Below are 24449 nucleotides of genomic sequence, written 5' to 3'. Positions count from 1 at the left end.
AAACATGAATAGTGCTTCTTTTAACAGGCGCTGTCTTGTATTTCTTCCAGGCTTGTTCCCAGTATGTTTCCTAAGTACATCCGTGCCCCCAATGGAGCTGAGGCCAAGCCAGTCGGTCAGCTGCACGAAGGTTTACAGATTTTATATTATAATGATTACGTTAGTGAACAATTATTTATTTAGGAAAATTTCCACAAATTATTACTATATAGTACTAAGATATATGTATGATACAGCATAGTTTGAACAAGAAGCACAAAGTCACTCACCTAACAGGTAGAACAGAGAAGAATCCTTTAATTGTCCCACAAGGGGAAATTTGGTGGTGGGAGCTGCTGATACTGGCTGCCAGCTCGGAGCAGCACCGGAAGTAGATGCACTCAAATGGGATACTGAGTGCATGTAAGAAAAAATACCTAGTGTATATGAAACAGTTAAAGAAAGGAACGACCGGAGCTGAAAAAATCTATAAGATACATGAGAATAACTGACATGAATAATAAAAAAACTGCAAAACAGGTTACAACGTTAGATTTTTACGTTACAATAGTAAGAAAAACGCACTGGAAGTATTAATATTATTGTCAATAAAATAAATTAAAAAACTCCCCAATAGCAAACACAATGATCAGTGACAGCTTATTGTGAAAGATTTGAATGGTTTTGTTCTTAATGTTCGTCCTGTCATGGCCAACAAACCTGCAGAAACTCTTTGTAACTAGTGTAGCAAACTCCATATTTATAAAGGCAACAGATGAAGATGAAATTACTGCTATAGTGACATCATTTAAGTTTAAGAGATCAATGGGTTATGATGGCTTTGATATGGATTTAGTCAAAGACATCACTGGACATAAGGTGAAAACATTTACCTGCACTGCAAACGGTTTATTCCCTGGAAAGGTTGTGCTGATATACAACGCTGGAGATGAACATCTGCACTCCTCTAAGATACTGGAACAAATAGTTTGCGTCACAAAAAACAATGTTTTGTATGCAACACTGTGGCTTTAGAACCAACATAACCACAACACATGATCTCAATATGTTTGTAGATACACTCCTGCCAAAAACAAAGAATATGCTGTGGGAGTGTTCTTACAGCTTAAAAAAGCATTTGATACAGTCGATCAAAAACCCGTACTTAACAAACTACACACATACGGGTGTGGAGGAGTCACATTAATGCACATTAATGACATCTCTCCAATTTCAAAGACATTGAAAGTAGTATTGCTTAGTGTGTTGTGGAAGCATCTGAATGAAGTAGAAAATGCAATAAGCTGAAGACCAGGTTTTAAACTATAACGCTATGAGATAATATAATAACAATGAATCTGAGTAAAACAAAATTCATAATATTTCGGGATCATACAGATTCTACTACTAGAAAACAATGAAAGACACCGTAGAAAATCTATAATCAAATCTCTTGGTCATGATGCATCACAAACTACTCCGGATGTCCCGCAGTGATCGTATTAAAGCCAAAACATCAAAGTCTCTTGCAAATTCTTTTTAAAGTCAAAGACTGCAAACATCATATATTCTATATTGTTCAATCATACCTGCTTGCATGACCTTCTGTGTGATATCTGGGGAAATGCTTATAAAACACAAATCCAGTATGCGCTCAACATGCATAAACCATCAAATACACTTTTTATTAAAAGAAATACTCCTAAACTTAAAGACTCGGTCGACCTTGGAGCTGCACAAATAATGTACAAAGCAGCAAACAAGTATTTGCCCCACAACATGCAGGACGTCTAATGCCGACTCATCATGACCTGAGCCAGTGGTTAGCAGAGATGGGCAGTAACGCGTTACTATAATCCGATTACTTTTTTCAAGTAATGAGTAAAGTAAGGGATTACTATTGCAAAAACGGTAATTAGATTACCGTTACTTTCCCGTAGGAACGCTGCGTTACTGCGTTACTAAAACCGTGATTTTTCTGCGAGAACGTCTCATGACAGTGACGTAAGCGAGTGCGACGTTAGTGACAACAGCTGTGTGCAGATCAACAATGGATCACATATCGAGTGCAGAGAGAGTATGAGCGTGCAGCGTTTAAAGCGTGGAAGTACTGACCTTACTTTGAGTTTGATTCCATAAAAAGTGACAAAAACATTAGTGTCCGCTGTGCGTGGGAAGAAAACTTCTTTTTACAGCGAAAAAAACCCCTAAACTTCCAACAAGCACCGAGTAGCTACGACGTAATGGGAAACTCACAGAGAAACTCGCGGATTCTTCCACTGACCGCGGCACACCTGCACCAGGGTAAACCTCCGCCTACCCCACTCCTGCTTTACAGGTGAAAATAGAGCAACAGGACCGCTGAGTCTTTGACTTTATTTATTTTCTGCTGTGTTTTACTTGCATCTATTTGAAAGACTGAGTGTAAACACACAAAATATTTTATTTTATGTGCTGGAATGTGCAGAAAATAGGTTTAAATGTTAAACTAATTTCTTCCAGTCAGAGAATGTTGCATATAATTAAATGTTTGCTTGATGCATAAAATTAAAAGATTAAAACTAATAAAACAAGTTTTAAAAAGAGACTTTTCCATTTGATTACATTTATATGATGGATTATGCAGAAAAAGTAGAATTGGGCTGAAAGATCTATCACTTTATCACCTCTTCAGGTTGTAAATCCTGTTTTTAAAAAGTAACTAAGTAACTAAGTAATTAATTACTTTTGAAAATAAGTAATCAGTAAAGTAACGGGATTACCTTTTTGGGTAAGTAATCAGTAATTAGTTTTGATTACTTTTTTCAAGTAACTTGACCAACACTGGTGGTTAGTAAGGACTAATGTAAAATATCACAGCATTACAGTCACAGGAGTGAGTATGTGGAACAAAGATCCTTTGATAAATCATCACAACAGTTCAGTAAAAAACTGCAAATCCCTCACAGAGTTGTAGCAAATCTACATCTGTGGGTCACAGGCTTTCCATCCATGCTCCAACTCAAAATCCCCAAATTTGGAGTATTTGGAGTATTTGGAGTATTTGGAGTATACCTCAAACACTAGGCAAAATAAAACAGTCACAGGCTTGATGTCAGCATCCAGATATTTTACTCCTTAACATATGTGATATTGAGAAACAGATTGTTGTCTTATAGGTAATGAAGCTGGATACATGGATATAACCCTGTCACTAAATAGCAGTGGGAACCAGGAGTGGTGGGACATTGCTATTGCGAACTGTGACTCCTCACAGTGTGGTGTACTACCCATGGTCATATTCAGTGACAAAGTCAGTCCTCCCAGCCTGGGCTTTCTGGCAGGATACGGGTAAGAAACACAACTACGAATGTAGGAGTTCTGGGCATCAGTCAGCAAAAACATTCATGCAACTGAAACAGTTCAGTTCAATTTTTTTATAGCACTAAATCACAACAATGATTGCCTGTTTATATTGTAAGGTAAACCTTACAATAATACAAAGGAAACAGAGCAAACCCAACAATCATATGAACCCCCAATGAGCAAGCACCTTGGCAACAGTGGGAAGCAAAAACTCCCTTTTAACAGGAAGAAACCTCCAGCAGGAACAGGCTTTAAATGCTTTATGTAAGCCTGCAGTGTGAAGTGCTCTAACGAGGTGCTACTGTGTGTTGCCTCACAGCGAGCAGGCTCATCGCTGTGCAGCCTTTGTATGTTCTCCTAATGCTTGTGGGGGTTCCTTGGGGTTCTCTAGCTTTCACAATCCAAAGACATGCACGTGAGGTTAATTAGTGTTTCATAACTGTATGCGGGCAGACAAAGTCCTTAAAGATGTGACGAAAACAGCACTGTGTGAATGAATGTTTAAAGGTGTAATCTGAGTTGTCATTAAGACCAAATAATCTCGATATAACTGTGAGTCTCTTTCTGTTTACTCGCAGTGCTGCTTTACAAAAAAGGTGCTTGATCTCTATAGAGCTGTTAAGACGTTATAATTGCATTCAGGAAACTAAAATGCTGTTATAAGTTAAAGTTTGGTTTCTTTTACTAGCTGACTTCAGTGTAAACATGTAATAAAAATAAATACATTAAAAAAATTCCCCTCGCGCCCCTGCGGGCGGTTTATCCTTCAAGCTCGGGTCCTCTACCAGAGGCCTGGGAGCTTGAGGGTCCTGCACAGTATCTTAGCTGTTCCCAGGACTGCGCTCTTCTGGACAGAGATCTCCGATGTTATTCCCGGGATCTGCTGGAGCCACTCGCCTAGCTTGGGAGTCACCGCACCTAGTGCTCCGATTACCACGGGGACCACTGAATGAATGAATATAGATAGATAGATAGATAGATAGATAGATAGATAGATAGATATAAATAAAATATAATGTAATGTAATTTTCCCCCTTCTTTTCAGTATCATGGGGCTGTATGTGTCTGTGGTCTTAGTCATTGGGAAGTTTGTCCGTGGCTTCTTCAGTGAGATCTCCCACTCCATCATGTTTGAGGAGCTGCCCTGTGTGGACCGCATTCTCAAGCTCTGCACTGATATCTTCTTGGTAAGTGTGCGCTGCATGTATAATAACACACATGCATTTAATGTAGACTCACCAATAACAGAGAATAATTAAAGTTAGTATTTCCAAATTGCTAAACGCACACATACACATTGAAACTACAAAAACACACAGTCGTGTCTGGAGCTGCGATTCTTTAAAATCCATGTCGACTAAACGTCTGTGTGTTTCAGGTGCGTGAGACAGGGGAACTGGAGTTAGAAGAGGAACTTTACTCCAAACTGATCTTTCTCTATCGATCTCCTGAGACTATGATCAAATGGACTCGGGACATTATCAGTCAACACCGAGACGGGCAATGATTGACTGCCTGAGAAATCATGTTTCCCTGGGATAAACTACAGTAAAGCACAAATGCAAAGATCTCCAGGAGACAATGCACGGAAGGGGATTGTTGAGAACACTCCACACTTACCAAGTGGACACCAGCAGACACACAGACCCTAACCCTCCTCTGTGGGACACATGCTGTGGCATATTTGCAGCTCTCTGACAACTTCAGTATACTCAGTACAGAGTGGACAGGAATGAGAGTGGAACTGCAGTTCATATCTGTTGTGCAAAGCTGGACATCATTTCCCTGGAAGGCAAAATCTGTCATATCATGTTGTGTGCATATGTGTGTGTGCACGTTACACTGTAGGTGGAGTCATTTTGCAGACAAAAACCGATGATAAGAAGAAGCAGCTGAAGTCTCTATGCTACATCAAAATATGCAAACTATAAATTAGAAGTATGTCAGCTGGTCACTATTTTAAGTTAACTAGCTCTTTTTCATTAAATTACCATCATTTACAAAAATGCAAACAGCTTAAAAGGGTTGGAACAAATACACTACAAGACTGCAAATCCTGAACGATTCATTCGATGAACTGACTGATAAGTTGGACTCATCAGGCCACACCCCCCTGTCCTCATCAGCTCTGGGATTCTGTAACTGATGTTTTTATGTGTACGACCATGCTGTGCATGACGCTGACAAACAGTCTGCCAAATATGAAGTCAGTTCATGTGAACCCCCTGGAATTAACTTGGTGCCAGAATGTCTGTGCAACTAAGCACTAGTACAACACCTGTTTATACATTATGGTGAAATATACATCATAAAACACTAAATTTCCAGGTTAAAAAACTGTCACTATTTATTCTGTTCATGCAAACATTGTTGCCATAGATATCAAACCCATTGTGACAGGTTTTTGCTGTTCCACGCTGTCTTTACAAAACAACCATTTCTTTACTTTCAGGTGGAGAGCGCATATGTTTTCTCTTTGTTTTTAGATATTAAAAGTACCTGTTTCTACAAAAATAGAGTTCTTGGTTTTTACGACCTGGCAAATGGGCTGAATCTGCGATGGTGTCATTTAAACAGAAAGTTACTTTTCATCGTTGAAGAAGGAACATGGATGCTAATATGGATGTTCTATTTTGGGGGGGTTAAAACTTAAGAGCAGTTCAGTCTGAACTCCAGCATGTTTGTTATCATAAGTTGTCAGAGATTACTCTTGAGATAAGAAAGATATTGTAAATTCAAGCGTCTTATAGTAGCTGACAACTGAAAGGTTCAGAACATAGGAAGAAGTCCTCCTGTGTGTTCTAAGTGGCCTAAACGATGTCAGGTGAGTTTTCCAATTATAACGTTCCACCAACATTCTACGATACACCATTTTATTAAATAAATATTTAATATTTATTCAAGAAACACCAAAAACCCCATGCACAAAGATTCCCTTTGCCTCTCCCGGAACTTTTAAATGGTGTTTGGACCCCGGGAAACATTTGGCCCAACATCCTGGAGAGGACACAGGAAAGACAGGTGAGTAATCTCATCTCAGCAGCTACTTCTTTGCAGTGCGTTAGACTTTGCACGCGCATTTGCATTAGTTCTCCTTCATAGTAGGCCTTATTTGCTCCCAGTAACAATCCTTTCCTCCTCACAGACAACCACCACATTTCTTGATGAGGAGCAGCCGTGCAGGAGCCGGAACAAAAGGCTACCTGCTAATCATTAAAATACTCAATAAATATTCAATAAATAATTAAACCTCTTGTGTGCAAATGTTACTGATGTGCAAACCTATGTTTAAATCTAAATAAAGTGCTGTACAAATTATAATACAAATAATGATATTAAGGGAGTCCTCTTCCTTACATGCCTACATGGGTTCACTCAGTCTAAAATCATGCATGTTAGGTTAACTGACCATTCTGAAATGTCCAGATGTGTGAATGTGAAATATTATTTGTGTCCCTTTATGGGAAGCAGATGCCAGTAAATTTTATTTACTGAAACACAATTGCTGGCTCTGGTTCTGGGCAAAACATTAGGCATTAGCAAGGTTTGTCCCCATAAAACACTGCAGAGCTGTTAGAGCAGGGGTGTCAAACTCAAATACACAGTGGGCCAAAATTCAAAACTGGAACAAAGTCGCGGGCTAACGTTAATATTTATTGAAAAAAAAAATCTTCCTCCAGATATAAGAATGAATCTCTTCTTATGGACACGTTTTGCTGAAAAACTGAATATGGAACAAGCCAAGCTTAATACTAACAATATATATATTAGCTGTATAATACCAGCAGGCCAGCTCTAATAGTCATTTGGTGTGGCTTCGCGGGCCAAATGTAATTAGGCTGCGGGCCAAATTTGGCCCGCGGGCCAGAGTTTGACACCTATGTGTTAGAGGCTGTGACCTGTTGGACCTTATTATAACAATATAGCACAGGCATAAGGAGAACACGTAAACATGACAAAGAAACGGCCAAGCCGGCCAGGAAATTAGACCTTCTTGCTGCAAGGGGACAATGCTGATTTTCAACATGGCTGCCCAGCGACCCTCTTTGTTCTGCTTCCCCAAGAACAACTTCAGGTGCCAAGGCAGCGTCGAGAGCAGATCCAGTGATTGTTTCAAATAACCGGACTTGTGATGTTTTACTGTAGTGAAAAAGTGAAAGATGGGTGTGGGTACATTACCGTTTAGTTTGTGGGTTACAGCAGAAAATGATCCATTTCATGTTCCCACGTGGTTCTGGACAAAGACATTTTCCCCAATAAGAGGATAATCACGCGTCTAACCTCGACTCATAGAAACTTTAATGCTCAATATTCTCAACAAGGAAACGGCTCTGTGTTTGTTTCCAGACGTCCTCAACCGTTTACTCTGATTGTTGCACATTGCCAAAGGTTATGTCTGCTGGAAACAGAAACACAGCTTTCTGAGTACATCACTCAAAACAATTGTCTACTTTGTCCCCCCTCTTAACCTTAAGAGTACTTTAATGTACTCACTATGTACTATGTACTCAGAAAGCTGTGAATGGTAGTCCATTGTTAGTCAGTGGAGCTGCAGTCATTGTGCAAATGTGCTGTTTATAAGGTTGGAAACCTGCAGTCAGCTGAGACTGAAGAAGTCTCCTGGATGAGCGACGAAACGTTTCTCCCACTGAAAACGACATCCTTCACATCTTGGTTTGCATAGAGGCCTTTAGAGGCCACCGGCCTTTAAGGTTCCTCACTTTTGCCACAGGTTTCAGAGCTTTTTGTTGTATTTACTTACCTGAACATGTTCAGACACTACAAACAACTTTAGACCTCCCTGAGACCATGAGTGATGAAAATTCAGAGGTTGTTAACCTTGAAATGAGAGAAACAAGGTTTCTGTTCGTTACCAGAGCAACAGACTTCTGATGTTACCTTTTATTTTGTTACATTAAAAGCAAACAAAGATAATGCAGTTTGATAAACAACATTTTCTACACTAAGATGATTAACAGTTATTAGCTGGAACCCTAGCATGACTCAGCATACTCTGCAGTGTCTCCTTAAAAAAAAGGAAACACACATAGTAGAAAAACACAATTTAGATGAGTATCTAAAAGTGATTCACAAAGAGCTATTAACCTTGTTTTTGGAAAGGCAGGGTATTGTTATATCTTTGGACACAAACCAAAGGTCATCAACTACAATTATTGCACTCAGAAATGTTTAGATCTACAACATAAAAATTGTTTGAGATGTATGTTTCTCTTCCACCATCACCAAGTGATCTTACACGACTGTTTCATAGAAGTAATCCGTCACCCCCTACAAGGAATGCAGGAATTTGAAGAGTTTCAGTCAGGTTTCAGAGCTCATCACAGCACAGAAACAGCTTTAGTGAAGGTTACAAATGATCTTCTTATGGCCTCTGACAGTGGACTCATCTCTGTGCTTGTCCTGCTAGACCTCAGTGCAGCGTTCGATACTGTCGACCATAATATCCTATTAGAGCAATTAGAACATGCTGTAGGTATTACAGGTACTGCGCTGCAGTGGTTTGTATCATATCTATCTAATAGACTCCAGTTTGTGCATGTAAATGGAGAGTCCTCTTCACACACTGAGGTTAATTATGGAGTTCCACAGGGTTCAGTGCTAGGACCAATTCTGTTTACATTATACATGCTTCCTAGCTTGCTAGCATGCTTTCCAGGCTGGACTACTGTCACTTTTATCTTAAAGAGCTCATCGTACTGTGTCATTGCATACAGATGCAGGCTTCTCTGTGGGTCCTGGGGTATTTAATTAGAATGGGAAACAACCCTTAGCTTAGGTTCCAGGTTCCTCTTCTATTGAATCAAATCCCAGTTTGTGTTTCTATTTCACTTACTGTGTAGTCAAAGTCAAAGTCAAAGTCAACTTTATTTGTCGATTCTTCCACATGTACAGGACATACGGAGAATAGAAATTGCGTTACTCTTCAATCCCTAGATAAATAGCAAATGAACTGTATACACCACTCTGTTAATTATTAATCTTTGCCTCTCTTCCACAGCGTGTCGTTGTCCTGCTCACACCCAACCAATCATGGCAGATGGCCCCGCCCCACCCTGAGCTTGGCTCTGCCAAAGGTTTCTTCCTGTTAAAAGGGAGTTTCTCCTTTCCACCGTCGCCAAAGTGCTTGCTCAAAGTGGAAAATGTGATTGTTGGGTTTTCTCTGTATTATTCTTGGGTCTTTACCTTACAATATAAAGTGCCTTGAGGCAACTGTTGTGTGTGAAGAAAAACAAAAACTGAAAGTTATTTTATTTGGAAAAGTTTGTTTATTTTTCTCAGTCAGTTCATCCAAATTTCAATGTTTGGCCTACCAACAACAATATCTATTAAGCAGTAAAACCTAAGTACAACAGAGTAATTGGAACAGTCAGCTGAATCAAAGACACAAGACAACTGTGTGAGCACCCACACCAACATTGTGACACAGTTCAACTCCATCTGTCCCAGTTCACACAAGTCACATGTCAAAGGGAACAGATCATGTTTTATTCCAGCTCCACAAGCAGGTCTCCTTCCCCCACAGTCTCGCCCGGCTTACAGTGGACACTCTTAACCTGTAAGGACACACGTGCAGTTAAACACAAACTTTAAATAATGCATTTACAGTTTTACAAACACACCACTTAAACTCTATGCTCTGGATTGCGGATGTCACACTCCAGTCTTTCAGGGCCGATGTCTGTCTGGACTAGAACTTGACTGAATGCTGAGGTGGCAGTTCAGCCATTTGATTCATGTTACAGCAGCTCATGAGTGCAATAAACAAACTTTTAGAAGTACATTTTTCTAAAAACATTTACTTATATATATATATTTAAATTTACTTGAGTAGGGTTAGGGGTTGCCTCCTCAGCATGCAGTCAGGTCACTGTAGAGTCTTGCTAATCACATATTAATTTTATTTAGGTGTGTTGCAGCAGGAACCATGGAGAAGTTTGAAGAAACCAGCGTTTGAGGACCGGAGTTTGACCCCCCGACCTAGATAATACTACTGAAATCTAGTGATGGGAGTAACTGTCACATTTCCTGTTACCTTTGCTTGCTTGACAGCAGTCAAACTGTTCTGCATCTTCATGGCTTCAATTACACAAATCTCCTGACCTTCTGCAACCTAAAAAAAAAACAGAGTGTGTAAAAGCAATGGCTTAACTGTAAATGTAAATGTTTAAGAAGGGATGACTAAAAGCTACTCCTGCTGCCTTCCGTGCACCATTTGTCAACATGCGCATATTCAAGAGATTTATTTGAAGCTCAGGCTGCCATCTACGAGGAGCGACAGCCCTGTTGAACAGAGACTGGCAGCACGTAGACTCCAAATGTTTCTTGTGACAAACTGATGGCATTTTGTTAACTGCAAAAATAATGGTTTTCCTTTCTTTTCACTGATAGGCTCAATCTCCTGGCTCACCTGGTCTTATAGTGTTTTTCTACTTTACCTGAGCAGTCAAAGCTCTTTATACAACATGCCTCATTCACCCATTCATACACAGGGTGCTTGACCTCATTTAAGCATTACGCTGGTAGTGAAAGATGGGCAGCATCGCCAGTTTCTGAGGAATATGAATAATGTTAACATGGACAATTATGAGAACCTGACAGAGTAATGTGAGTGAACTGAAGATAAAAACATGGATTAAACAGATAAAACAGTCTAGTTTTGGAGTAAAACTGTTTGGTGTGATTGCAGAGGGAGAAAAAAACCCCATACATTTAAAATAACGCCCAACAACATTCAGTGACTCTAATCTATGAATATATAAGAACATGAAATGTCAAAATACACTCACAGGCTGCAGCATGCATTCAAAAACTCACCAACTTAAACTTTGATTCTATGCTTAAGAATTAAAATAATGTTGAATCTTAATCATTTCTGCACATCTGCACAGTCTTACCAGCAACATGTCAACTACAACAGGCTTTCCCCCATTATGAACTATGAACTCATTAAACAGCATTTAAACGATGTGTACATATTGGAATGTGTTACCGTATCTCCAGGTTTGACAGATACAGCCACAACTGTTCCCGGCATCGGTGAACGCAGGATGCTGCTCGTGTCCTCTGAAGCTTTTTCTGGCATGTAGGAGTTCAACTCTGCAGCCAGCTTGGACAGAACTCGAACCTTAAACTATATATATTTACAAGAAAAAGAAACGTATGGGGAACAGTGGGATGTTTGGCACTGCAATATATCAATAACATGGAAAGTTCTTCTGATCATACATACATACATACAGCCACTAGCCTACATTTTGAATTATTCAGTCTTACCAAGGTGCCCAGGTACTGTAGGACAATCACTCCTGCAGCATCTCTGGAAAGGCACTATAAAAAAGAGAGAATACGTTATCTGTATTACAGCTGACATCTTTCATTATTTTATTGTTACTGGTGAGTTTAGCACATTTCTGTTCTAAATTTGTTCTGCCAAGACGCCGGTGTCCCCCAGTTTAAAAACTATTTAAAAAAACTTGCTGCGTCTTCAGAGGGTCAGGCAGGAATGAGGCATGAAGTAACTGAGTGCACTGATAAAAGCTGCACCACATGGACAGACATTTTGGTTTTACCACTTTTCCACCATATCACCATGGCTCCAATCCGTTTGAGGTCTCTTTACCAACACTTAGCTGTGTGTTACCTGTAGCATTCTGTGTGTGCCGTTGACTGTGAGTGGCAGCAATGGGGAGGCCAGATTCAACGCTCCCCAAACTTCCACCTTCGCTCCATCTATCTCCACCTGCAGACACAGTTAACACAGTCTAACTGGAGAGCCACTCTTTCACATCACACAATGCTCACACTGTTGTTTTATTATCTGAATGAATCGGGACTTCTGATGATCACCAATAGCTTTCCAATCAAGACAAATTCTGGCTTGAATTCCTATTAACTAATCTTTAAATTCATATTAAACTTAATCTGCAGTCAAATACACTCACCTGCCATTTTATTAGATACACCCTTTCCCCTGCTTGCCACCCCATGGCTCCGTTTCTATGTAAAAGGTCAAGTAACTGAATTTAAAGTAGTGATTATTTTCGACCTGCTGTGTGAACGTACTGCTTCTTTTTTAGCTCGTTTCTACTCGTTGTAACTTGCCTCGTTCACCCATTTACTCCCATTTGCAAAAGCACTTTTTTCTATGCTCTGTTTCTGTCTCCTGACACAGTGTAGATAAACTTTGCTGCCACAGAGGTCAGTTATCATGTTACCAGTATTACTTCCTCACTGCATACTGGATACTCTGAAAAAGAGCAGAAGTTTGACTCCTTGATATAATTTTTAAATGTGCATTAAAAGCAGATATTTTGTAAGGTGGAGTGGAAAGCCAGGAAAAATAGTTTGTTTTTTAAATCTAGATGAACAAACAAACCCAACCCTAAACTGGGACATCTCACCTCATCACTAAGAGGACAACCCCAGCTCTGTAGCCAAGCTGAGTTAGAGGTCTGCTAAGCCGAGGACTTTAACTAGCGATAACATTTAATCAGACCCACCGTGGAATTCCCAGTGTGGACTGATGAGACTGACACCATCTCTAGTCTTGATATTGTAGAATGTTTAGCTGATTTAGAGTTTAGAAATGTGTTATCATAGAATGTAGAACTATTGTAGAGACACTGACACTGCCCTTAATATAATAAAGGGCTCATTGTGTTGTGAACGTAGGAGTAGATTGTAGGAGACCCCTTCCCCACTGAGTGGAAATTCCCCAGAGGATGTTTGGGTGGGGGTCTCAACATTTGTAACTGGATAACTGTGGTCTGGAAGGGAGATGGGTTTTTATGACCTCTAGGGAGTCACCTACCCCCACAGTGTTTTAACTGTCACGCACACACATCCACACGCACACTCACTCATGTGCACTCACATATAAACACAGGTATGCGCACACAGTCACACACGAGCACTCATATAGGCACACGGGAACGCGCACATGTAGGCATTCACAGGCTCGCGCGCACACACACACACACACACACACACACACACACACACACACGAAAGTATGTAAACATAGTACTTAGTTTTATGGCACCTTGTAGAGGGTTTAGAAGGGGGGTCACTGATACAAAACTGCATGTAACAGACAAAGGAGTTGAGATCTGCAGAGGAGTTCCGGGGTCCTGTACATCTCCCTTCTAGAAGGTGTAATCAATAGGTGTGATCAATGAGTGTGGATTAATAAAAGTGTTGGGAATTGACTACTGAGTCGCCGGTGTTCTTTCTGGAGGCCTGAGCAATCTACGAACCGGGCGAAACTGTGAAAAGGTCACAATATTAAGCTTAAAACGTTCCTTTTTCCTCCTTGAATCGCTACCTTATCGTGATGAAGGGGTTTGTGTGTCCCAGGGATCCCAGGGGCTATGTTGTCTGGGGGCTTTTGCCCCCTGGTAGGGTCTCCCATGGCAAATTGGTCCTGGGTGAGGGACCAGACAAAGAGCGATTCAGAAGACCCTTATGAAGAGAACATCGAGGGAACAGTTTACCCTGCCCAGGATAGGGTTACCGGGGCCCCGCCCTGGAGACAGTCGGAGGGTGCCCGAGGGCGAGCATCTGGTGGCCGGGCCTTAGTCCATGGGGCCCGGCCGGGCACAGCCCGAAGAGGAGACATGGGCCCATCCTCTCACAGGCCCACCACCCGCAGGAGGCGCCATAGAGGTCGGGTGCATTGTGTGCCGGGTGGCGGCCAGGAGCGGAGGCCCTGGCGGACTGACCCCCGGCTGCCAAGACTGGCAATAGGGACATGGAATGTCACCTCTCTGGTGGGGAAGGAGCCTGAGTTCGTGCGTGAGGTTGAGAGGTACCGGCTAGATATAGTCGGGCTCACCTCTACGCATGGCTTGGGCTCTGGAACCAGTCTCCTGGAGAGGGGCTGGACTCTGTCTCAGTCTGGAGTTGCCCCTGGTGAGAGGCGGCGGGCTGAAAGTTGGAACACATCGCGGAACGGATCACTGCAGTTGTGAGGTCTCAGAATCAAAAGAATGACAACACCATGGAACAGAAGTTTGATACCATCATGGGGAGGCTCGCGGCTCTCCAACGGGAGATTGCGAGACCAGTGTCAGAGTGTTAAAGAGCAGCTTGAAATTCTCCTGGGCTGCTTGCATGAAAAATCAACAAAATCAACATCGTAATGCGGACACCACCACGGCGCCAGCTGCAGGCCCAAGGCTGGAGCCGAACAATCACTCCCTGAAAACGACTGTGTGATGACTATTCTTCCCATCCCATGCAAGGCCACCTGGATTGGCTGGAGGACTGTTTACTTAGCCTGATAGGGCGAAGGACACTGTCTCAGCTGAACTATGGACACGCACACACACACATACTTACACTGATAATCACTCACTCATCCCCCCTCCCCTTCTAACGCCTTCGATGCTTACCTCCCCCATGATGTGGACATCGGGTCAGCTGGCGGTGCAGTCGAAAGATTGCAGCAGTCCCAGATCAGATGTGCACACTGTGTTTATTGTGTTATGATATCCCCTACCCAACCCTGTGGCTTGTCATGTCTTTCACAATGTTGTGCTGTGGCCATTCATGTGCTTTTTTTGTGCAGAGGAGTTTTTTTGTTTCCTGTTCTCGTGCTGTCCTACCATGGAAGCACAGCATGAGTGGAGGTCTCTTTTTTTCCTCTTGTACCCTCCCGTTGTTGTGTACATTTCAGTGTTCTTTTCTGTAATGCTACCGATCTCCGACTTGTAACCCCATGTGATGTCTGTGTTATGCGTGCAAGGTCGGGGGGGGGGGGGTCCCATTGTCACTGCAGGGCAACCTGCTTGTGACAAATAAAGCTTTGATTGATTGATTGATTGAATCCCACTGACACGTCTTCCGAGGAGGAAGCAGAGTCTGGGGATGAGGGGAATGACCCGCCAATTTCCGGGGAGAGGTCACTGAGGCAGTTAAACAACTCCTTGGTGGCAGAGCCCCTGGTGTTGATGAGGTCCGCCCCGAGTTCCTGAAGGCTCTGGACGTTGTAGGGCTGTCCTGGTTGACACGCCTCTGCAATGTTGCGTGGAGATCAGGGGCAGTACCTGTGGACTGGCAGACCGGGGTGGTGGTCCCCATCTTCAAGAAAGGGGACCGGAGGGTGTGTTCCAACTACAGGGGGATCACACTCCTCAGCCTCCCTGGGAAAGTCTATGCCAGGGTGCTGGAAACGAGAGTTCGTCCGCTAGTTGAACCTCGAGTACAGGAGGAACAATGCAGTTTTCGTCCTGGTCGCGGAACACTGGACCAGCTCTTTATCCTCTCCAGGATACTTGAGGGTGCATGGGAGTTTGCCCAACCAGTCTACATGTGTTTTGTGGACTTGGAGAAGGCATTCGACCGTGTCCCTCGGGGTGTCCTGTGGGAGGTGTTGCGGGAGTATGGGGTGTATGGCCCATTGCTACGGGCCATTCGATCCCTATACAACCATTGCAAGAGCTTGGTTCGCATTGCCGGCAATAAGTCGGACTCGTTCCCGGTGGGTGATGGGCTCCACCAGGGCTGCCCTTTGTCTCCGGTTCTGTTCATAATTTTTATGGACAGGATTTCTAGGCGCAGCCAAGTGGTGGAGGGCTTTCGCTTTGGTGGCCTCAGAATCTCATCTCTGATTTTTGCGGATGATGTGGTTCTGTTGGCTTCATCGGGTGAGGGCCTCCAGCTCGCACTGGAACGGTTCGCAGCCGAGTGTGAAGCAGCGGGAATGAGGATCAGCACCTCCAAATCTGAGGCCATGGTTCTCAGCCGGAAAAGGGTGGAGTGCCCACTCAGGGTCGGGGATGAGTTCCTGCCCCAAGTGGAGGAGTTCAAGTATCTCGGGGTCTTGTTCGCGAGTGATGGGAGAAGGGAACCGGAGATCAACAGACGGATTGGGGCTGCAGCTGCAGTAATGCAGACGCTGCGCCGGTCCGTCGTGGTGAAGAGAGAGCTGAGTGTAAAAGCGAAGCTCTCAATTTACCGGTCGATCTACGTCCCTACCCTCACCCATGGCCACGAGCTGTGGGTAGTGACCGAAAGAACGAGATCGCGGATACAAGCGGCAGAAATGAGCTTCCTCCGAAGGGTGGCTGGCCTCTCCCTTAGAGATAGGGTGAGAAGTTCGGCCATCCGGGAGGGGCTCAGAGTAGAGCAGCTGCTGCTCCACATCGAAAGGAGCCAGCTGAGGTGGTTCGGGCATCTGACAAGGATGCCCCCTGGGCGCCTCCTGGGTGAGGTGTTCCAGGCATGTGCCACCGGGAGGAGGCCCCGGGGCAGACCCATGACACGCTGGAGAGATTATATCTCTCGGCTGGCCTGGGAACGCCTTGGTATTCCCCCGGATAAGCTGGAGGAGGTGGCTGGGGAGAGGGAGGTCTGGGCCTCTTTGCTTAGGCTGCTGCCCCCGCGACCTGGCCTCGGATAAAGTGGATGAAGATGGATGGATGGATGGACGTTCCTTTTTCATAAAGCCTCGTTAGGAGTCACCATGGATCAGGGTCATGTGATCCAGCTCTCAGTAATGCTGCTGTGGGCTCAGACTGGAGGACTTCCCTCCCCAGGTCTATACACACCGCTGCTGCGTGTGATAAATTGTACCCATCAGTTCCCCTCTCAGCCAACCAGTCACAGCAGATGGCAGCTTCTGTCTGAGCTTTTCCTCACCAAGTGCTGTTGATAGTGGACTGTGCGATTTTGGGTTTCCTCTATCACTGCACTTACAGTACAGATGGAGCCTCCTGCCAACTGTTCTGAACTCAAACTGAAAGTGAATGTCTTCAGTGTTCTTTGTACATATTTGTAAGTAAAAAGGTCACACCACACATTATTATTCTTCACAAACAAGAGTCAACAAGTTAGTAAAATTATAAAGGAACAGAAAACAGTGAAAGCTTATAACGTTATATCATCAAGACAGGTATCACCTTTTTACAGAAGGCTAAATCAGGAACTGGAACAGGCCAGACCTGCCCGTCTGTTTAACACTTCTGTGTATGCTCACAATTCACTTCAGTTTTATTTATACAGCACCAAATCACAACAACAGTCACCTCAAGCTGCTTTGTAAGGTAGATCCTACAATAATACATAGAAAAACCCAACAATCATATGACCCCCTATGAGCAGCACTTTGGCGACAGTGAGAAGGAAAAACTCCCTTTTAACAGGAAGAAACCTCCAGCAGAACCAGGCTCAGGGAGGGGCGGGGCCATCTGCTGTGATGGCCATATTCACTACTTACGTTTGTCGTCAAAGGAGCTTGCAAGGAAAGCGTCTGGACTTCTTTAAGTTGCTTGAAGACGTTTCACCTCTCATCTGAGAAGCTTCTTCAGTTCTAAGGTCAAATGGTGGAGAGTCCCAGATTTAAACCTAGTGGGAGTGACCCCCCACAGAGGGACAAAAGGACCCCCTGATGATCCTCTAATCGGCTGAGCCAAGGTGTGAAACTGGGCGTGGGTCCCAATCAGCCAGAGTTTCGGGTGTGTTCATTGTGAAACCTGGCCCCACCTTATCATTTGATTTCCTGAGGTCAGATGGCCCAGGATGTGAGTGGGTGTTAAGGCGTCTGGGGAGGGATCTCAAAACTGGATTATAGATGGCAGACAGTTTGTGTCGTAAACCCCGCCTCTGTTCAAAGATGGTCGCTCACAGTGGACGTAGATGGCTTCTTTCACTCCTCTAAAGTGAAAAGAAGTCCAGACGCTTTCCTTGCAAGCTCCTTTGACTACGATGACCTGGATGACTGAGAACCTTCACAGACATACTTAGGTTTGTCCTTTTCTCAGCTTTCTAGTACAGCAAGAATGAACGAGAACAGATGTGCTTTAATACTCACAGTATAAACAGTTCCTGATTTGCTGATTTGCACATCCTGGCGTTCCTCACCCAGCTCCACACACAGCTCCCAGTGGCTGCATTCCACAGGAGTGGAGGCCACCCTGAAATGAACAAACTTTAACCGAGGCCTCATCGCTGCTCCTGAGGTCAGCTAACGCAGTGACCCCATAACTGAGAGATGGGACACAGAATAATGGTTTGGATCTATAGATGTCAGACGTGCTAAAACGAAACTGACAAGTTAATTTTAATAATAATGCCCTTTATTATAAGAACTTTAACTTTAATGTTTAAGACAACAAAATATCATGCAGTATATGAAAATCTGCTGGTGTGTATGAAAGAGATGATGTGGATTGTAGTTTAAAAGTACTGTGAGTGCTCAGTAACAGCTATATAAATGCCAGTCCACTCAGGCTGAACCGTGATCGACTGCACTTTGATTTAGGATACAACTCCAGCCCTATTACTTTCTCCCAAGAATCCCATCACGTAGCACCAAGCAACAAGTACTGCAGCATTCACCTCTGGGTGCTGAGGACCTTTGCTGAACGAAGCTCAGCAGCGATGTAGAGCACTGCTGCTGATGCCAACAGCTCCCTTTTTGCATCTGCCTCTAGCTGATGGCCCTTAAAGCCATCAGGGTAAACCTCTGGGAGGAAGTTGGTGCTGATGTGACCAGAGACAAAGCGAGGATGAGTGATGATTTCTCGCAGGAGAGGAATGTTGTGGGTCACACCTGGAAAGAAAACGATCCAACTTTAGAGAAATAAAACCCAACAAATGTTGTTTTAGTGACAGACTACGAACATGTACTCCACCTCTGATCACATAGTTATCCAGAGCGTCCTCCATCCTACCAAGAGCTTCAGCTCGTGTAGCTCCGTAGGTAATCAGCTACAAATTGATATCAGAGAATATTAATATGTTATTATTGAACCAGTCAAGTCATCAGGAGCTGCTGTGAATCATCACTAACATGGCTAGAGAAACAGAACATCCCATAACTGAGAATGAGCACCTGCACCCTCACAGAGCACACAGGTGAAATTTTCTCACCCGTTTCCTTTTAAACACATGCACTGATTTAATGTAAGGTGTTTAATTCCTGGATACGCGGTGCATGTTGGTATCGTCCTGTCGTATATTAAGTGATGAGCACAATTCCTGTTCAAGGGCTGAGTACTGAGAGCAGAAAAGTGCTGAATAAGAATCTTTACACAAGCAACTACACCACTTTCTATCAAACGTTCACACTTACAGACTCTGATGAACGTGTCAAGAGCAACTCGGGGTTCGGTACCTTGACCGAGGACACTTTGGCAAGCAGGCTGGAGCAGGGATTGAAGCACCGAGCTTCTGATTAGTAGACGACCTGCTCCACAAACACCCCATCTTACCCACTGTGTCCTCAGCCGTACACTAGATTCAACGAGGTGCTGGAAACAATCCTCAGATTTTGGTCCACACTGACACAACAGCATCATGTGAGTCTCCCATTTCACCACATCCGCTGGGCTGAGACCTGATGAGCGTGGAGGTCATCTGAGTGCAGTGAGCTCATCTTCATATTCAAGACACCAGACTGAGATGATCCGAGCTTGGTGACACGATTGCTTCCAGCAGGATAGCTCGCCATCAGAAGATGGTTCACTGTGTTCATGAAGGGATGGACATCGTCAGCAACAACACTCGGGTTGGCGTGGTGTTTAAATGATGCTCGGGTGGTGCTAAGAGGCCCAAAGACTGCCAATAAAATATCCCCCCAGCCTTAAACAAGCTTGGTCACCAGGGAACACTTTTCAGCTTTGTGCAGTTTTGGTGAGCCTGTGCACACTGTAGCCTTAAGTTTCCTGTTCTTAGCTGACAGACACGGCAGGTGGCGTGGTCGTCTGCTGCTGTATCTGCTTCACGGGTCAACATGTTGTGCATTCAGAGATGCTCCTCTACAAACCTTGGTTGCTGTAAGTGACCGACTTCTGTTGCCATCCTGAAAGCTGTCTGACCTCTGGCATCGTGATATCGTGACTCTTACTGAAGGCCTGACTGAGTGCCGTTAACGTGCACGACTGACATCGCTCAACCTTTTCATTTTTATCATTGTATTTATCTTTTTTGGTCAGGATTAAATGTAGAAAACACAGAAACTTGTTTACGGTGACAGAAAGAGGACTTTTACTAGTCTGGCCCACGGCTGTATGTGGCCCACGAGTAAAGGGAGTTTGCGACAGCCGTCTTACCAGCAGTCATCTGTGAAGCAGCGACCTCCTTCAAAGATCTGATACAAATAAACTTTGGAACTGAATGGTTACATTTTGTATCCAATATATCACTGACCTTAGAGATCATGGGATCATAGTAGATGCTGATGTCACTTCCCTCCTGAATGCCGCTGTCTACACGGACCTGGAGGAAAGCAGAGTGAGCCAGGAAACGACAGCGTCCGGCAGACCGCGTGTTTAAAAAGAAAACTGACTGATCGACTCACTTTGTCAAGGTTGAGTGGCTCCTGGTATTGAGACAGGCGTCCAATGGAAGGAAGACCAAAAGACTTGTAAGGGTCCTACCAGAGGAAACAGGATTTTTGGGTGTTTTTACTTTTATTCGTGTTTCACTCAGAAATGATTCTTGTCGGCGGACAACGAGCAACGACAAGTTTGACTGAATGTAACTAAAATAAAACAAAACAAAGATGCTGTCTTTAAACAAAGGCTTTAAATTATTTTTTAATTATTGCACTGCTTTTATATTTTCTGCAGTCCCAACGTTAGCAAAATAAAGGATCATCTTCATATTTTATGTGCTGTATTTTCAACTATGTTTGCAAAGCTGTGTGGTAAAGTAAACGAGTAAGGTTCATGTGATCTCAGTTACCATTACAGGTGCACACACACACACAGACACACACACACCTACCTCTGCATAGACACGGCACTCAATGGCCCAGCCATTTATTGGGATATCTTCCTGTGTGTGCTGCAGTTGGTAACCCTTGGCAACCCTGATCATCTGCTCCACCAGATCCAAGCCAGTGATACACTCTGTAATTGGATGCTCCACCTGGAGTAAAAATAAGCAGTTTATGAAGTACAGACAGGATTCAGCTCAGGGTCAAACTCTGCCTTATCTCAGTGAGTTTGCTCGAGTGTAGGAACAGCAGGCTTTATTTTTCCCTGTGAGGGCCCACAGACACCCTCTCTAGTTTTCAGAGAAGGGTTCAAACTTTCCTTTTTGATAAAGCATATAGTTAGGGCTGGATCAGGTGACCTGAAGGTGAAGGTCTCCACCTTACAATATAAAGCGCCTTGAGGCAACTGTTTGTCATACATATAAATAAAATGGAACTGAACCTGTAGTCGTGTGTTCATCTCCAGGAAATAGAAGTTCTTCTTAGAATCCACTAGAAACTCCACAGTCCCAGCAGAGGAGTACTGCACAGCTTTGGCTAGTTGGACTGCTTGCTCACCCATTGCCCGTCGTGTGACTGGGTCCAGGAAAGTACTGCATGGACACGACACAGAAGCTCAAACTCGTTTCACTGAAACAAAAACAAACAGCTCGAGTCTTCCAGCCACCTTTCATTGCAAATTATTGAAGAGCAAAATTAAAAATCTGTGTTTTATTGCTGATTATTTTACACCTGATTGCTGCTTCGCTCCATCGTACAGGCTAAAACAAAACATTTTTTGAGGCATTTCTCTGACATGGACGGCGTTGTGGCAGCTGTGGGAGAGATGAGGACGGAGATAAACTCCACGAGTCACAGGCTGATCTGTGATTACTTTGGAGGACCACGTTGCTTCCCTGCAAACTAAAATAAGGGCACAAAACTCTGAGTAAATATGCCAAAGGAACAGCAAATTAGTCGGGGAGGACACAATGAGAAGTCAATATCAAAGAAGAAGAAAAAGAGGAAGGAAGGAAATTAATGATAATTAACGAGATAACCCATCCTGTTAAAATTAAAAACCTTTAAAGACTATGAAAATAAAGCACAACAGATTAGAGCTACAACAACGTTATCATTTTGAATGATTCCACTTTGCTTTGACACTTGATTTAATGCAGAGTTCTGTAACACTCAGTCGTGATTAAAAACAGACCGTGTGTGTGTGTGTGTGTGTGTGTGTGTGTGTAACTAAACCAGACTAATGTGGGCAGGAAAGCAAGAAATCAGGGAAGTAAGAACTCCGCCTGCTAAGTGTTTTCTTAATTTGGCTCTAAATACATTTAAAAATAAAAAACACAAAAACTATCAAACAGTAAGAAATACAACCATGGACATACAAAGACCACAGTGGAGGTCAATAAGCATGCGGACTAAACATTTTTGTAATTATATAGAACTTGATAGCAGCTCCATGTACAGGGGAAGCAGCCCACAGATGCAGCCTCTAAAAAGCTTTGGAAGAAACAAAAGTGGATGTGAAACCAAAGTAGCCTTACAGAAATGTCAAATAATGTCTCAATGACCTTGTAGTACCATATCACCCTATTAGAGCACTTGGCTCTCGCTCTGCAGGCCTACTTGTTGTTCCTAGAGTATTTAAAAGTAGAATGGGAGGCAGAGCCTTCAGTTTCCAGGCCCCTCTTCTGTGGAACCAGCTTCCAGTTTGGATTCAGGAGACAGACACTATCTCTACTTTCAAGATCAGGCTTCAAACTTTCCTTTTGAAAAAGCAGGTGACCCCGAATCCTCTGTTAGCTATGCTGCAATAGGCCTAGGCTGCTGGGGGCTTTCCCATGATGCACTGGGTGTTTGTTCTGTCTTCCTCCCTTAACCTTGCAGCAGATGGCCCCGCCCCTCCCTGAGCCTGGTTCTGCTGCAGGTTTCTTCCTGTTAAAAGGGAGTTTTTCCTTCCCACTGTCACCAAAGTGGTGCTAATAGGGGCTCATATGATTGTTGGGTTTTTCTCTGTATGTGTTATTGTAGGGTCTGCCTTACAATATAAAGCACCTTCAGGCAACTGTTGCTGTGATTTGCTGTAATAAAATATAATTGAATTGAAATTAAATAGAGATAAGAACAGGTACAGCAGGCGTGGGAGGATATTCATTTTTATGGAGCCTAGTTTGGCACTAAAGGCAGGTAGACCATCCTGCCAAGTCTTTGTTTGCTTCATACAGCTTTGGTGTATTTTTAGTCATGTTGCCCTCAGGATATTTTAGTGATTTAAAAGGATTTCATAAAGGATTGCACTGTTTATTTTAAACGATATATCATAATATCATCCACGAACAAGCTGCATGATTCTGTTGACTGATTTCTATTCCTGTGATTGAGTTTGTCTAATCCAAGTGGAATCTTTCAGTTAGCGAGCCATTCGTTTTAATCTAGCAGTGAGATTTGTATAAATCGCTTTAATGCACTGAATGGCCTTTTCATTAAATCAAAATCTTCCTAATGTTAAACAGATGATTAACTTTGTCGAATGATTTTTCTGCATCTAAACTGATCCAGGCAGCTGATATTTGATTTCCTTGTATTCTCTGTATTACATGTAATGTGCTCCTCATATTGTCTGTGCCTTACAAACCCCGTTTGATATTATAGAGGTGCATGTGTTATACGCTACACTCAGGATAGTGATTGCTCTATAATTTTGACATATTTCGTGTTTGTCTGTTCTTGGTTTGGGAAGTACAGTAATGACAGCTTCTTTCCAGCAGGGGGAGTACTTTCATTATTTAAATATCTGTGTCCTCCCCTTTCTTAGTTCAGTCATAATTCTAACCGTTAACAGAGTTTCCCAGACCGCTGACATTTAATGACAAGATTTTAATCTCCCCATGTTTCATCTCCATGTTTTACTAATTGACTAATGAGTAAAAACTAATTAAAGCGCTTTGAGTGAGCAGAAAAGCGCCATGTAACAACCAGTTTGTTTACTATTTACTTGCTGTATGTCCATTTGAAGCTGTGGTGGGGCGTGGTCTGCGGTGCCGCTGCAGGGAAGATGGACGCACCTGCACGGCATCTGCAATCACGCCTCGCCGGCACAAAGGCTGTGCTGTCTGTCAGTACATCGTTGTTGTGATGCGAGTCGGGCTGTGAGCTGGAAAGCTGCAGCCGACTGAGTCGATTGTGTGAACAACAACCGAGTCAATAAAGATGTCGTCGGGTCTGTCGTGGGTTCTTTACAGAAACAAATAACTGCGAAGCCCAAAAACGTCTCACTAACCTGGGCGCCTCTTCCACTACCTTCTGGTTCCTCCTCTGGATGGAGCACTCCCTCTCATTGAGCCACAGAGCATTTCCATGTTTATCAGCCAACACCTGAAACAGGTTT

General features: G+C 43.3%; 2 protein-coding genes across 4 annotated transcripts in view; one reads left to right on the top strand and one right to left on the bottom strand.

Moving 5' to 3' along the window:
- piezo1 (piezo type mechanosensitive ion channel component 1 (Er blood group)) overlaps positions 1-5838 on the top strand; it is an 84931-nt gene extending 79093 nt beyond the window's left edge. For all 3 annotated transcript variants that reach the window (XM_082557155.1, XM_082557154.1, XM_082557153.1), the window contains exons 51-54: positions 51-130; positions 3138-3309; positions 4370-4511; positions 4703-5838. In XM_082557155.1, coding sequence (XP_082413281.1) covers positions 51-130; positions 3138-3309; positions 4370-4511; positions 4703-4831 — 523 coding nt within the window. In that variant the 3' untranslated portion in view covers positions 4832-5838. The remainder of the gene's footprint in view (positions 1-50; positions 131-3137; positions 3310-4369; positions 4512-4702) is intronic.
- Positions 5839-9588: 3750 nt separating this feature from the next.
- Positions 9589-24449, bottom strand: part of pcca (propionyl-CoA carboxylase subunit alpha) — a 33927-nt gene continuing 19066 nt past the window's right edge. The window contains exons 11-23 of the mRNA XM_082556856.1: positions 24342-24436; positions 21510-21660; positions 21076-21219; positions 20648-20722; positions 20497-20565; positions 18981-19056; positions 18685-18898; positions 18158-18260; positions 11987-12085; positions 11620-11673; positions 11336-11476; positions 10379-10456; positions 9589-9899 (exon numbers count right to left, since the gene is read on the bottom strand). Of these exons, the coding sequence (XP_082412982.1) occupies positions 9831-9899; positions 10379-10456; positions 11336-11476; positions 11620-11673; positions 11987-12085; positions 18158-18260; positions 18685-18898; positions 18981-19056; positions 20497-20565; positions 20648-20722; positions 21076-21219; positions 21510-21660; positions 24342-24436 (1368 nt within the window). The 3' untranslated portion in view covers positions 9589-9830. The remainder of the gene's footprint in view (positions 9900-10378; positions 10457-11335; positions 11477-11619; positions 11674-11986; positions 12086-18157; positions 18261-18684; positions 18899-18980; positions 19057-20496; positions 20566-20647; positions 20723-21075; positions 21220-21509; positions 21661-24341; positions 24437-24449) is intronic.

The sequence above is a fragment of the Aulonocara stuartgranti genome (assembly GCF_965226115.1).
Source record: "Aulonocara stuartgranti genome assembly, chromosome: 13".
Classification (NCBI taxonomy): domain Eukaryota; kingdom Metazoa; phylum Chordata; class Actinopteri; order Cichliformes; family Cichlidae; genus Aulonocara; species Aulonocara stuartgranti.
Note: the sequence above shows the minus strand (reverse complement) of the source record. Positions and strands in the feature narration are given on the sequence as shown.